This window comes from Mesitornis unicolor, unplaced genomic scaffold (genome assembly GCF_000695765.1).
Source record: "Mesitornis unicolor isolate BGI_N332 unplaced genomic scaffold, ASM69576v1 scaffold8435, whole genome shotgun sequence".
Classification (NCBI taxonomy): Eukaryota; Metazoa; Chordata; class Aves; order Mesitornithiformes; family Mesitornithidae; genus Mesitornis; species Mesitornis unicolor.
The window spans coordinates 140119-156038 of record NW_010186167.1 but is presented as its reverse complement, the minus strand read 5'-3'; the positions used below and the strand labels follow the sequence as shown (position 1 = coordinate 156038).

The window sequence follows — 15920 nt, the reverse complement described above, 5'->3', positions numbered from 1 at the left end:
GTCATTCCTTCTGTTGAAACAGCATCCCTCAGTGGAGGAGAAACAGCAAACCTGATAGCTGTTGCTACTACTACAGTCCAGTTTGCCTGTATCTTTAAGTGGTACCCACACTCTATGCTGCTTTTTGCAATGACATTGCCAGCTTTAAGCAGTTCCTGTGTTTCTACCACCATTTTGCTAGCAGAACCATTAACAAGAACACATGGTAAAGCAGATCATGGTATCTGTCAGAGTGGAAAATGACTCTTGTGTTAGTTTTTTCAATAAAGATATTCTCTCAACCACTTCATGTGCTGTGGTACTAACAGTTCCCTTGTCAGAGGGGGAGTAATGAGGAATGCAGTAGAATAGTCATAGTTGACTGAGGTTTGCCCAGTGTTCTTACAGGCTGGTACAGTAATCATTGAATGCTTTTTACTTGTTACTTCTTAGAAACACTTGTAATGTGGGCATAGAGATACTAGGCTTGACAGATCTTTTAAAAAGGTTTTTCTGCAAAGAGCGCTACAGGCTTTCAAAAAGTAACTTTCAGGCCCAAAACAGAAACATAAAATTGATACTGTAATTTCAGTGTAAGCTGACCTGCCCCTCTTCCCTCTCAAGAAGAGAGACGTGATCCTGTTCATGTATTGCTGCTCATTTCTGCCCTTGTGCTTACTTCCTTTTTTTGTCACAGAATTCATGACTTGGGTTCAGAGATGATCTAGATCAAAACTCTCTAGGTCACACTAGTTCACTGCACAAACGCTTTTGTGTTAGTTCAAGGGACAGAGTGATGTAGGTGTTGGAATAAGCCAGGCAAGGAAGGACTGACTTCAGGCTCTGGTTATTCTGCCGCTTTACTCTGACATAAATTCAGCATGATGACAAGAGGCACCCTTACCTCTGCGTCGCCTGTGGGGCTTGTTACTCTTTCTCACCACTCCTTCCTGTGTGCACCAGCCCTACTAGGCATTTTGCTGTACAGTGAGCCTTGATCAGGAAACTAATCCAGCTGGCCTGCTCCTTTGAGCAGCACGTAGACTTTATACTGTGTTAAAGTGATTGTACATTTGCAGTCTCCGTGTAGCATTGTTGTACTTCAGCTTAGAGTAGTGACAAACCTGCAGTTCATGGATGTACAGAAACATCAGCCAAATACACAGGTTGGTACTAGACTGACAAGAGTTGGTTTTGTGCTTGTTTGTGCTATGACTGAGGTTGAACTGGTAAGATAGCTTCAGGGCTTGCACTGTACACCCACAGCACTTCTGAATTAAGCACTCTTAATTTCAGTCTTTGTCTCTGTTCCACCTTGTATTTCCAGTTTTTTCTTTGCTGATAAACATGACTTCACACGCTTCCTAATTTCTAGGGTTTTCAAAAAGCAAAAAGCTTACTGTTGTGCAAATAGAAATACTAGAGTGGTTCATATGCTTATTCTTTCACTGTGGTTGATAAAGGTTCTTTCTGTGCTAGGATTTGGTTACTTAAGGTGATCTTTTAAAAACTTTTATTTTTAGACTTACAATAGCAGCATTAGGAGAAAAGCTTAATGATTACTGGAATGAAATGAAAGCAAAGAAAAATGAAGAATATCCATTAGCTTTGCCGGTTGAGGAGATACAGTGAGTATCACTTCTAAATAGAAGACATTTACATACTGTTTTTACTGTTTTACACTCTCAGTCATGAAAATGAACTTTTCATGTGAAACTTCTGATTATTTTTTTCATTACAGAAAACAACCTGATCAGACATGGGTACAATGTGATGCGTGTCTGAAATGGCGGAAGCTGCCAGATGGAATAGAGCACTTGCCAGAAAAGTGGTACTGCTCACTGAACCCTGACCCACAATTCCGGTAAAATTAGATTTCTACGAGTGTCTAAATACTGCTTTTAGTTCTTATTTTATCACCTGTTACAAGCATGGATATTAAGCTCTTTCTCTCATCTCTTTTTTTTCCTCTCCTTAACTCAGGAATTGTAATGTGCCAGAAGAACCAGAAGATGATGACTTAATACATCCTACATATGAGAAAACTTACAAGAAAAAGTGAGTACTAGAGACTTTTTTACAAGTGTCTCAACAGCAGAAAGGGACTGTGAAAACTAACTGCCCTTTTCTCTCACCTGTGGTATAATTGCAACTCTTCTGGGAACAGATTAATAGCACTGTTCTTTTCTCTGTTATTAGCATATTGGCATTACATTCAGATTTCTCTCTTTGTCTTATTACCTATTTGCTCTTCTAAATCAGAACTAGGAAAGTCAAAAAAGGGCCTCTCATTTAATAGCTACTAAGGAGAGCAATGCAGCAATTGATGTTCAAGTACAGGTCTGAGGGGCATTCTCTCATAGTAGTAAGCAGAATGAGATAGTCTGGGATGTTAAAGAGAAGCAAGCTACTAGGGCTGTTAGGAGACCTTGTCTAGATAACTATTATTGGTACTGGGACCAGTGGTGTTTTAACATCTTTATCAGCAAGTTCACCAATAACACCAAGCTGGGTGGTGTGATTGGATGGCATCCCTCCCCTCCAGCATGTCAGAGGGACCTTGACAGTAGAGCCCATCACAACCTCATGGACTTCAACAAGGCCAAGTACAAGGTACTGCCTCTGTGTCAGGGCAATCCCAAGTACAAATATAGGCTAGGCAAAGAATGGCTTGAGAACAGTCTTGAGGAAAGGGACTTGGGGTTGTTGGTTGTTGGAAAAACTCAACGTGGGCTGACAATTTGCCCTTATGGTTGAGAAAGCCAGCTGTGTCCTGGGCCGCATCAAAAGAAGTGTGGCCAGCGGGGCGAGGGAGGTGATTCTGCCCCTCTACTCTGCTCTGGTCAGACCCTACCTGGAGTACTGTGTCCAGTTCTGGAGCCCCCAACACAAGAAGGTTATGGACGTGTTAGAATGAGTCCTAAGGAGGGCCATGAAGATGATCAGAGGGCTGGAGCACCTCCCCTATGGGGACAGGCTGAGAGAGTTGGGATTGTTCAGCCTGGAGAAAAGAAAACTCCCAGGAGACCTTATTGCAGCCTTCCAGTTCCTGAAGGGGGCCTATGAGAATGCTGAAGTGGGACTCTTTAGAAGGACATGTAGTGATAGGATGAGGGGGAACAGCTTCAAACTGGAAGAGGGTAGTTTTAGATTGGACGTTAGAAATTGTTCACTGTGAGGGTGATGAGGCACTGGCACAGGTTGCCCAGGGAAGTTGTGGATGTGCCCTCCCTGGAAGTGTTCAAGGCCAGGTTGGACAGGGCTTTGAGCAGCCTGGTCTGGTGGGAGGTGTCCCTGTCAATAGCAGGGGTTTGGACTGGATGATCTTTAAGGTCCCTTCCAGTCCAAACCATTCTGTGATTCTATGATTTTCAAGGTCCATGTTGAAGCAGCTCAGTACATTTATTTAAGAAGATTCCTAGCTAAGGTGTACGGAAAAAAACTGACTTGGGTGCTGGCTAGCATTCTATAAGTGGGAGTTTGGGGTTTTTCTTCATTTTTTTAAAGTGCATCATAATCTGAGAGAGAACTTGTTTGAACTTATAACTACCTGTAAGCTATACTAGCTTCTAAGTTCATGCAGAAAATTTTCATTCAATAAACCAGATTATGTTCATTAGAACTTTATTGTATCTAGCTAAGTTAAGGAGTATTGTGTTTGCTTTTAGATTTTGGGGTTGACTTGGATTTACAGTGAATTAATATTTTGAATCTAAGCTCCTTTTTTTTTTTTTTTTTTCCCTTGCTGTTGTGCAGAGACAGGGAAAAACTGAAGAAGCGACTGGAGTACACCCACCAGGTAACTCTTGAAGTGTATAGGGAACTGACTTTGGTAGCAGAGTTGTTCTTGCTGGCAACAATACTATGTAGTTTGATCAAATTGGCTGGGCTTTGAGTTAGAGTTTGCTTTAGCTAGTGGCCAACTGACTGGTTCAACATCCTGTTTTGTTTTGATGGCTGTACAGGTTATGCTCACTATTAGTAAACCAAAAATCCCCCATCTCTGCTGTCCATTGATGGAAAGTACCTCATTGCTTTCTATGTAGTACTTAAGAATTTGAGAGAGACAAAGCCTTCTCACAAAGTAGCACTAGAATACATGTCAGTCACTCATACCTGTTTTCATGGCATGACGTCTAATTATTGAAAGGGGATTTATTGTAGAGAAGATGCGATGAGGATATGAAAGTAAAGATGCGCTTAAAACTGGGGCAAAGGGTGGGTATGAACAGACTTGTAATAGCTGTACTTCTGCAAGAGGCACTCAAATTCAAATTAAATGCAGATTCAAATCAGCAGGGTTAAGCGATGAGAATGTGTAGATCGTAGCTCAGAATCAAGTTCCTGAAGTGTGATTTAGTTTAAGTTTATTCCAAAGTAAAATGCTAACCTAAGATCACTCTATTTCTAGAGAAGAGATTTTTGTATGTGTTGTTTTAACCTAAAACATAGAATCATTTAGTTGGAAAAAGACCTTTAAGATCATTGAGGCCAACCATAACCTGTCCACTACTGAACCATGTCTCTAAGCACCTCATCTACTTGTTCCATAAATACTTCCAGGGATGGTGTCTCCACTACTTCCCTGGGCAGCCCATTCCAGTGCCTGATAACCCTTTCAGTGAAAAAGTTTTTCCTAATGTCTAATCTTAACTTCCCCTGTTGCAACCTGAGACCATTTCCTCTCATCCTATCGCTTGTTACATGGAAGAAGAGACTGACCCCCACCTTGCTACACTCTCAGGTAGTTGTAGAGAGTGGTAAGGAGCTTCCTTTTCTCCAGGCTAAACAACCCCAGCTCCCTCAGCCGCTCCTCACAAGACTTGTGCTCCAGACCCTTCATCGGCTTTGTTGCCCATTTCTGGACATGCTCCACTGCCTCAATATTGTCCTTGTAGTGAGAGGCCCAAAACTGAACACAGTATTTGAGGTGCAGCCTCACCAGTGCCCAGTACAGAGGAAGGATTACTTCTCTGGTCCTGCTGACCACACTATTTCTGATACAAGCCAGGATGCTGTTGGCCTTCTTGGCCACCTGTGCACACTGCTGGCTCATGTGCTGGCAGTCCACCAGTATCCCCAGGTCCGTCTCTTGCAGGCAGCTCTCCAGCCAGTCTTCCTCAAGCCTGGAGCACTGCATGGGGTTGTTGTGACCCAAGTGCAGGACCCAGCACTTGCCCTTGTTAAACCTCATACAATTGGCCTTGGCACATTGATCCAGCCTGTCCAGGTCCCTCTGTAGAGCCTGTCTACCCTCAGGCAGATCAACACTCTCACCCAACTTAGTGTCATCTGCAGACTCACTGAGGGTATACTCAATCCTCTCATTTTGTTGATAAAGCTGTTAAACAGAACTGGCCCTAACACTGAGCCCTGGGGAACACCACTTGTGTCTGGCCTCCAACTGGATTTAGCTCCATTCACCACCACTCTTTGGGCCTGGCCACCCAGCTGGTTTCTTACCCAGAGGAGAGCACTCCTGTCCAGGCCATGGGCAGCCAGTTTCTGCAGCAGAATGCTCTGGGAAACTGTGACAAAGGCTTTCCTGAAGTCCAGGTACACAACATCCACAACCTTTCCCTCATCCACTTAGAAGGTCACCTTGTCATAGAAGGAGATCAGGTTAGTCAAGCAGCCGTTCATAAACCCATGTTGACTGGAAATGATCTTTTGGTTGTCCTGGACATGCTGTGTGATGGCACTCAAGATGATCTGCTCTGTGGCCTTCCCCAGCACCAAGGTCAGACTGACAGGTCTGTAGTTCCCCAGATCCTCCCTCCAGCCCTTCTTGTAAACATTTGCCACCCTCCAGTCAAGTGGAACCCCCCCAGTCAGCCAGGACTGCTGATAGGTGATGGAAAGGGGCCAGCTCCTCAGTAGCCTTGGGTGGGTCCCATCCGGCCCCATAGACTTGTGTTTATCTAATAGGTAGAGGAGATCACGAACCATTTCTTCTTGGATCATGGGAGCTTTGTTCTGCTCCCCATCCCTGTCTTCAGGCTCAGGGTACCTGGAGAACGGCTGACCTTACTATTAAAAACTGAGGCAAAGAAGGCATTAAGTACCTCAGCCTTTGTCACTATGGTTCCTCCTGCATCCACTGAAGGATGGTGATTCTCCTTGGCCCTCCTTTTGTTGTTAATGTAATTATAGAAACATTATTTATCTTTCACAGAATTAGCCAATTCAAATTCTAGTTGGGCTTTAGCTCTTCTAATTTTCTTCCTGCAAGACCGCACTTCATCCTTGTAGTCCTCCTGGGTTGCCTGCCCCCTTATTCCAAAGCTCATAGACTTTCTTCTTCTTTCTGAGATCCAGTCAAAGCTCTCTGTTCAGCCAGGCCAGTTTTCTTTCCCGCCAGCTTATTTTGGGGATGACCTGCTCTTGAACCTCCAGGATTTTCTTCTTGAAGAGCATCCAGCTTTCCTGGGCTCCTCTGCCTTTCAGGGCTGCCTCCCAAGGGACTCCGTCAGCCAGCCTTCTAACACAGTCCAAAGTCTGCCCTGGGGAAGTCCAAGGTGGCAGTTCTGCTGACTGCCCTCCTTACTTCTCCAAGAATCAAGAATTCTATCATTCCATGATCACTGTGCCCCAGGCATCCTCCAGCCATCACATCACCCACGAGGCCTTCTCTGTTCACAAACAACAGGTCCAGCAGGGTGCTTCTTTGTGTCAGGAAGCTGTCTTCCACATACTCCAGGAACCTCCTAGACAGTTTCCTGGCATATACTTTATTGTATTAATAGTTCTGCCTTTACCAAGTACAAAAGAAATTTCTAAAAGTAAAGTACTCATTTTAGACAAACTGAATTAACTATGAGCAGCTTTAATAGAGATGACTGTCCCATACTTTGTGTAGGTTGGTCAAACTTCAAAGATATACAGCTTGGGAAGAACTCTTGCTGAAGATTCTACACAGTACTTTAAAATAGCTGTATCTAGAGAAAAAACTGTAAGATCAGAAAGCTGCTTTCTGATGGCAATAAACCTGTGCATGGAGGGGAGTGTGCAGCTGGTGTACAGCATTCAAAGTCCTCTGAGAAATCTGTCAGAAGTCTGTTGTCATGATATAGAACTTGCAGCTTTCTAATATGTTGTATGTCTTTAAACCAGCATGAAGGAAATGGTTCACACGCATCAGCAGAATTTGAGGGGAGGGGTTGTGCGATCACTAAGTTAAGAAAGCTGGGGTTGGCAATGTGGAGTCTAGTTAGCCTTTCTTAATGCAAAAGTCTGAGCGTGGGTTCAAGGAGATCCTTGTAGTATACATAAGAGATGTCGGTTGGAGTTTAGGTGTTGGCAGATAGAAGAACTGCTTAAGTCTATTCTGAAGAATCTAATGTCTGTTTCTTTTCATTCTTAACTAATATTACCTTATAGATCAATAATGAAATGTTTTTAAAAACACCTGTTTCTTCAAGTAAAGACTTCAAAACATTCTCAGCTGTGAGTGGAAAGGAAGCTGTTTCAAGATCACTTTTACCAGAAACTTCAAATGCTTCTGTCAAAAGACCTCTGCTTATTTTAAATAGATCAGTATCTACACCTCATTCTGATTCTGATAACAGGTTAGTGAACCTGTACAAAGTAAATTCCAATTTATTTCTAAAATTAATAACTTGTTAATGAAAATTATGGTGTTGGGTGCAGTCCCATCTTTAGGTGATAGCTGCCAAAATTTATATTTCACTCATGGGAGTATAGGAAGCAGCAGGTTGACTAAAGGTATCTAGAAACCTTGTGAAGTACAGAAGTGAATGCAGCGAAAAATACTGTGCACTAGCAAGAAAAAAATGGTGTAGTGGTTTACCTATTTAGGAAAAGACTGTATTGTGTTAAACACACTACACAGTGTTTTCCTTAACCTCTGTTGGTTAGGGAATGGGTGTGGGGTGGAGGGAGGGGGAAGTTGCTGTAAATACTGAGTCTGAGTGTGTTTCAACATGTGTGAATGTATTCATTTGGTGTATTTACTCTGACTACACATCTTAAAATACTGTGCAGGGAGACATCCATTTCTAGCTACTGGGTGGTAATTTTTAATAGTGCTTATAGAAACACTAAACGTATCTTGAAACAAATGACTTTGCAGTACTGAAGCAATAAAATAATGAGTTTAAAATTTTGCTTCTCAGTCTTAAACGGAAGACACCTAATTCTGTGACACCTGTGTCTTTAAAGACGCCTCGATTAAATGACAGAACGTTCAACAGCCATGATGATGATGATGTCATCATTTTAGAAGAGAGCAGTACTCCAAAGCCTTCAGCAGATTCTGATGTTCCTGTAGTAAAGACTGAATGTATTAATTTGGATCAAGAGCAGAAGCGGAAAGAAAACTCTGATATTGGAGAACCTTGCAGCGCAGCTACTTCAGAATCAAAAAGTGAACAGTTGACCTCAGCGACGCAGACAGAGCTCCCCAGCTTAGTTGTTAAAAAGGAAGAGGTGGAAGATGACATCGACATTCAAGTTCCCAGGGCAGAGGTGGAAGCTAAACAGCACAATGTTAATGGTATTTCTGAGACATCTGTAGATCTTGGAAAGGAACTGAAAAATCAGCTGCAGTTATTAAACAAAGAAAAAGATATGTACCAAAACAAATGTGAAGTATTAACCAAACAAGTAGAAACACTGGAACAGAGGATTTTAGAAATGAATAACAAGTATGTAAAAAAAGAAATGTGCCATCAGTCAACTGAAACAGTTTCTTCATTTGAAGAAGAAAACATCCATGGAAAAAGTTTGGCAGAAGTGACCATTCTCTATGAACAGGCCTTAGAAGAAGTAGCAAAACTAAAGGAACAATGCAGTACCCTGCAGAACTTAAAAACTGAATGCAGCAAGTGTGCTGATGGTGAAAGTAGGAGTGAGGTAGATGAAATTGCTGTGCAGCTGGACAATGTCTTCAGGCAACTGGACAAGTGCACCATTGAGAGAGACAGATACAAAAGTGAGGTATGTTTGTTAAAACAGTGACAACCTTAAAGCTAACAATTACTTTGTTTTTATTGGCTCTTTCATAGCAGTTCTAGTATACAATGAGTTATGTAGTTCAGTCCACTAACTAAATGAAGCCACCTGAAACAGGGAAGAAAAAGTAAATTAACCTAGGAGCTTTTTTTGCTTCCATAGATAGAGCAAACTTGAGAGAGACTGCAAGGCTCTAACTGCAAGACAAAGAGAGACTGACCACGCTTAGAGGGAACGCACACATACAGTGGTTCAGCTGACAGCTGGCTATTTTGAAAGCAGTTTGTCTAGGTTGTCAGATTGTAAAATCTCACTGAAAAGTTAATTAAAAGCAGTCAGCTCATACAGATTTAAATCGTTTACCTTTGTTAAGTTGTCTTTATTTTCATCCACCACTATTTTATTTGCTATGTAAAAATATTTTTATTTACTTGCCAGATTGAACTACTAGAAGTGGAAAAAAATCAAATGGCCTGTCAATGTGAAGAACTCAAAGCAGAAATCGCACAGTTAAAAGCTTCAATTCCTCAAGCAGTAGCACGTGCAAATGATTCTACCACCAGTAATGTAGAGGACTCTGTAAATTTTTCTGATGGAGAAAGGTATCAATTTTGATCTTTCTAGACTATATTTCAAACAAGATTTTGGCTGGCTGATTGTACCCAAAACATTCTGAAGGTCATGTGTGATAATCATATAATAAAATGTGATGTTTGCAATTCTTTTCTACTGCCTCTTGTGACTCCTAACTCAGTAACATTTTTTAATTAAGTGATTTATTTAATTTATTTTTATTATTTAGGTATTTGTGTGAGCAGGGTTGACCAGTGCACAGTAGAATGCCATACTGATACTTCTTAAAATATAAAAAAATTTGTATCATTTCTAGACCTGACTTGCAGAACAAGGAGAGAAAGGAGGCAGGAAAGAGAGGGTGATCTTTATCTTATGCTGTGAAGATGAACTTCACTTTTATATTCTATTTTTCTTTCTTGGATCAGTAGTACTCTACTGAAAAGAATCTGGGTTTGGTTTTGAAACTTACCTTTTTTGTAAGAACTTCTTGTTGCAGACCAATCCTATGCAACTAGGTTGTGTCCAGAGTGTACCTTTGAATTAAATAAGGGTTTAAACTCATAAATAGAGAGCTTGCAGCTCTCAGTTAACAGAAATAGCAAACACACAAAAGAAGTACACATACCAGACAGAAGCAGGGAAGTTTTTGGAATATAGGTACATGGCCTGGGCATGTAGGAAGGAATTGAAAGCCAGAGTGCAGCTGAAGTTAAAACTGGTGGGGCTTTTGTAAGCACAGCAGCAGCAACAGGACAACTAAGAAAAATGTGTGCCTGCTGCTCAGTGGGGCATGTGCTTAGCAGCAAAGGGTGCATGAGGCACAAATTACTGAGGTATCTCCTTTACAGGTAAGGTCTGCCCTCTGTCTGCCTAGGTCCCTGAGCCAAGTGGTAATCTTAGGTAGTGAAGCTTTACCTGTAATAGAAGGCAAATGAATTAAGGGACCATTTAAGCAAATTCAGCATACACAAGTCCATGGGACCTGATGAGATGCTTCAGAGGGAGCTGACCTATTGATGGAGAGTTAGTCTTGCAACGGTATCAAAGGGATATGGCAGTCAGTGTTCCTGATGGCTGGAAAAAGGCAGTTGTCATGCCAGTGTTTAGGACAGGGAGAACTATGGCCTGGTCAGTGTAGCTCCAGTCCCTGGAAAGACTGTTTAGCAAATCTACCTGGAAGCCACCTGCAGTCCCATAGTAGTCAAGGTGATTAGGAACAACCTGCATGGATTTACTGAGGGCAAAACATGCCTTTGCAGCCTCATTGCCTTTTACAATGAGATGGCCAGCTCTGTGCACCTTCATTTTAGCAAAGCTTTCAATGTGAGCTGCCATAACATCATTATAGCAAAGTTTGTGATGTATGATTTGGTTAACTAGACTAGGAAGTGGGCTGTGAAATTAGCCAGACTGCTGAGCTCCTGGATCCCTATCGAGGCCAGTAATGATTGCCTTCATTAATGGCCTAAATAACAGAGCAAAATTAACTCAGTAAGTTCATGATGGCATCAAATTGAAGGGAACCATTGATACTCTAGAGAGTAGGGCTGCTGTTGAGGGACCTTGACAAACTGGAAAAATGTGTCAAAAGAAACTTCCTGGAAAATTCAACAAGGATAACTACAAAGTTCTGCACCTGTGCTGCAAATACCTCATGCAATTGAATAAGCTGGAGACTGCTCATAGGAAAGCAGCTTGGAAGAAGAAGATGGCCTGTGATGCTGGTGGACTAAAAGTTGAACACGAGTCAGCAGTGCACTCTTATGGTGGGGGAACCCAGTGCCTACTGGGCTATATTGGTAGGAGTTCAGCCAGCAACTTGAAGGAAATGATTCTTCCCTACTCTTGAGCATTGAGGAACCAAACATGAAATACTGTGTCCAGTTTTGGTCTCCTTGGTATATGAGTGCCACTGGAGTACTGGAGCAGGTCTACTGAAGGGCCACCAAGATGGCTAGGGGCCTGGAGCATCTTATATAGAAAGGGAAGCTGAGGGAAATAGCCTTACCAACAGTGAGTTACCTCAAAATTCTATAGCTTTCTTCTGCTGCCTAGTGTGAGCATCTAGAAAAGATAAAGCCAGCCTTTTCTCATGAGCAGAGAGATAGGATGAGAGGCAATAGACACAAGCTGCAACAAGGGAAATTCTACTTAAATATTAAAGAAAAAAAAAATTGTTCATGGCAAGGCTAGCTAAACTCTGAAAAAGGGACCTAGGGCAATTGTGGAATCTCCATCTTTGAAGAGCTTCAAAGCACGAGAAGGTCCTAAGCAGTTGGAAAAGCCCTGCTTTGAATGTGTTGAGGGGGAGGGGAGAATGAGCTGGATGATTTCTAAAGACCCTGTTGCACTCCAGTCAGAGACCAGGGCACTCGTCTTTCTTTGAATTCCCAGAAACAGAATTAGGACTCAAAATGGAGTCAAACATGAAGTAGTTTTATTTGCCCAACAACTGGCACGCAAATGAGAAAGGGGAAAGAGAGAGAAAAACGGCAGGGGAGAAGTTACCACCACGGAACATTGATGCCTTATCAGTCCAATTTGTTGTCCAGTCTGGTGGGAGAACATGCATTTCGTCCTTGCGTTTCTTCCGTACGTCCCTTTCAGTGTTGCTTTCTGTAGGTTCCCCACCACGCTGCTAGTTTTCGGCTTATACTGGCTGTTTTGCTACATATTTATTAGTTTCTACGAACCATTTAGCATATCCCAAGAACTGTTTTGCCTGACCACCCCCACTACTTGGCAGTGGTGCACATGCCCAACACTGTTGCTTGGGGGTCTCAGACCCCGGGTCTGGCCGCATGTGTTGGGGTTAGATTAGACTTCTTGGAATCGGTGGCGGTGGTGCAACAGCAATGTTGAGACAGCATCTGATGTAGTCTGTGACAGACCCCTTTCAATCGAATTTTTTATATGGTTAAGTCTCTGCTTTATCTGCCAGTGTTTTAATTTTCTTCTTATAGCATCTGAGTTGTGCTTCCTGAAAGAATTAGCAAATGCACACAGGACTTGTAAGTAACTTCTACCAAAAGTCCTGTCAGGATATGAGTGCCCTGTGAAGACTGGCTGCTGGAGATGATAAAGGAACTGATGGTAGAAGGAAATGCTCAAGAGAACGGATGGGTGATTTGGAACCAATACGATCAGGAAGAGGACAGAGCGAGGGGATCCAGGAAAGAAAGCAAAAAGAGGAGGCATAGCATTTTTGCTGTACTATAACTATTACCTTACTTCCTCTTTATGTTTTAAAGCCTTTTAACAAACTGCTCTTTCTTGCCTTCTCCTCTCTTCTTTTTCTTGCCTTTTGTTCCCATAGGTGGTAGTAGTTTATGTTTCTAAATGTATAAAAATACTGAGGTTTAATATTGTTTTGAGAAATAAAAAGGTGGTGTGGGATAAAGGATTGTGCCCGTGCTTATTTGCTAAATTAAAAAGAAAAATCAGAAATAATTCTGATCTGTTTTGGGAAAGGCAGAATTCAGTTTAGCCCTTAGTCTTTATTTGCAACTAAGGAAATACGCACCTTTAAAATTAAAACTCGAGAGGCTCAGTTTCAAAAAACTGGTAGATTTTGAAATTATCTTTTGATGCAGTTAAAGCTGCATCAGTTTTTTGTTGTCTTGTGGAAGTCATGTACAGAGCCTTTCCAGTATAGAGCATTAGTCCAGCTTTGTTAAATAAAGTACTGTGTATGTGAATGTAAAACTTCCTCTGCATCTAATCATATCTCATGATTTCTTCACAGCCTGAAACTCCGCTCTCTTCGAGTGAATGTTGGACAGCTTCTGGCTACAATCATGCCTGATCTAGACTTGCAGCAAGTAAATTATGATATTGATGTAGTAGATGAAATTTTAGGACAAGTTGTAGAACAAATGCATGAAATCAGTAGTACCTAATGTCTTAAGATTTTAGCAGACTCTTACTTGATCTTCCATTTTAACCTTTGTGTGGGTTCAAAATTGTATATACTGCTTCTTCACTTTATATTCAATAAGTGTATATACTTTACACGTTTAGATGTTCCCACAGTTGCAGTGGGTGTTATCTTCACTTCCTCTTAAAGGAGCACTGTTGATATTGAACAACCTTGATGTACTTAATTAAGGATTTTGCTTTTAAAATGTATTTGTAATTAAATTTGCAAATATTTTTATTATTAGGAATCTTAATACTTTTCTACAAAAGCTTTTTTGTTGACTGTTGATCTTATATGAGTATTAATACTTGGAATTATTTCCTCTTCTAAAATCTAAGTAGTGGAATACATAAAAAATGCAAAAAAGAACTGTTCTTGATTTTCTTCTCAGAACAAACCTTAGTAGTGTTATTGTATACTACAGTATTGTTTCATTGCTGTCAGCAATGTTGTAATGTTGCATTAATGGGATAGAAATGTAACTAGTAGATGAACATTTTGGCCATATGGGTAATATTTGTGTTTTACTACCAAAAGAAGATAAGTTCTTTAAGGGTTTCATCCTGAAAACAGGTGATCTTTGACTCCCTTTTGGATTTTTTTTATGTCACTAGAGAACACTATCTGTACATAATTTTACAGCATAAACAGCTCCATGGGATACAGTTAGGATGCTTCAGCCTTTTCAGTGATGGAAACCACATGCCTGTTTGTGTCCTGCCCTTGCTACTTGATTGTTGCTTGCTCCATCCAAGAACCTGTCTCTATTTGAGCATAGTCAGAGGGATCTACCCTGAAGTTCCCATTTGAACACAGCAGTGCTGGGTCACCAGACCAGCTGTGTTACATGCCAGTACATTACTTCAGTGGTCCACACACAGCTCTTGCCTGCATTTTTCCACATCAAAGGCAGCTGCTTGGCTGGGAAACATCCTGGTGGACCATTGAGGAGAACAAACTGGGGTGGCATATCCAAATCTAGGGTAGGAGTCCTGGGTAACCTCTGCTCTGCAACAAATACCACCACTTCTTGAAACCTGAAGACCTTTTTTCACGGAAGCCCAGTGCTGAACAGGGTTGACATAGAGGTTCTGTGATGTATAAAAATGTTTATGTCTATTATCTCAACCAAATTGTTCCAGTATTAAACATATAATCTGCCTTGGAGCCTTTAAGGCTGAGATGTGAGGGTGCCAAGACTCACCTCCAAAACTTACCATCCTATCAGAATGCACCACGCTGAGTTCGAATGAGTCAGACCACTAAATCCTTGACTAACCAATTGAATGGAAGTACTCTGAAAAGAGGGCATGTTTCCTTATCTGTGGAGTTAACTACTACAGAGTGAGCTAAAGCTGAAAATGTTCAAATGTAACTTGTTTATGCTATCTTAAAGTTTAGACAGCTTTCATTATAGGCAAGATAGGGCTGGAGTCCCTCTTCCCCCCTCCTTTTTTAATTTTTCTTTTAAGTGTTTTATAGTGGCTCCTAAGCCACTAGTTCTATACTCTAAGGCTCATGCAAAATCTTCCTGGAAAAAAACAGTACCAAGAGAAATCGCTGTTATGATGGTGACAGTATTCTCAGCCAATTGCATGAGGTTTTTTTGAAGTCATCAGGAATGAGAAAAGAGGTGGCAAAGACAGCAAATCCACCTTTTACTTTGTGGTGGTATTTCTCATCCCAACAGTGATCAAGAAAAATGGTTGTTGCTTTTATAAATTTCTAAAAATAATGAAGTAGCGTTCAATATGTTCATTTTAGGAAGTGTCTTTTCTTTATAAAGCCAACATTTTTGGCCTTTGCACTGCTACTTGTCCTGATTTAAGTAGATTATGGTCCTTTTAGTTGTAGTTCAGTCAGTTTCTTTCGATGGACAATATTTCAATTTTAAGATGCTATCTGTTCTAATATGCCAATAAGGATAACGCAATACTGTTGTTCAATGGATAAACTGAATGTTTGATATTGGAAGAGGTGACTGTAATACAACTGTTTGTATGACTTTTAAAAAGTTTTTATTTTCCACTTATTCGTGTGTAGCTTTCCATTTCTTAATCATTATTTATTATGTTTCATCAGAATGTACTTGAATTTCTTATAGACAACTGGCAAAATATAGCATATGTCTATATTAAAAATGGCAAATTTATGCTGTACATTTACACTTTGGAGAACAGTGGACTAATGGAAATGGTTTTTATTTACTTGTTAAAATGTATTTTTTGTAAAAAATAAAAATATATAAATCTGAGTTTGCTGGATCAAAACTTGTATGTGATCAAATGCAATGTTTTTGTTTATAAATAAATACTATGCAGAATGGCTAATGGTTCTGGCTTATTTTAAGTATTCTACCTGGTGAGAAAGCTGGCTCAGTCTGGTTTTGAGCAGAATAGGGCACCAAGCATGCCCTCAGACCAGGTGGGCATCCTAACTGAGCCCCAATCCAGCTGGCTGCTTCTTCAGATGC

General features: G+C 41.0%; 1 protein-coding gene across 1 annotated transcript in view; it reads left to right on the top strand.

The window, feature by feature from the left end:
* The window catches only part of MORC3 (MORC family CW-type zinc finger 3), a 32523-nt gene extending 17895 nt beyond the window's left edge, over positions 1-14628 (top strand). The window contains exons 12-19 of the mRNA XM_010185067.1: positions 1503-1607; positions 1721-1843; positions 1963-2037; positions 3736-3778; positions 7360-7547; positions 8115-8937; positions 9391-9554; positions 13274-14628. Of these exons, the coding sequence (XP_010183369.1) occupies positions 1503-1607; positions 1721-1843; positions 1963-2037; positions 3736-3778; positions 7360-7547; positions 8115-8937; positions 9391-9554; positions 13274-13427 (1675 nt within the window). The 3' untranslated portion in view covers positions 13428-14628. The remainder of the gene's footprint in view (positions 1-1502; positions 1608-1720; positions 1844-1962; positions 2038-3735; positions 3779-7359; positions 7548-8114; positions 8938-9390; positions 9555-13273) is intronic.
* The last annotated feature ends 1292 nt before the right edge of the window (positions 14629-15920 follow it).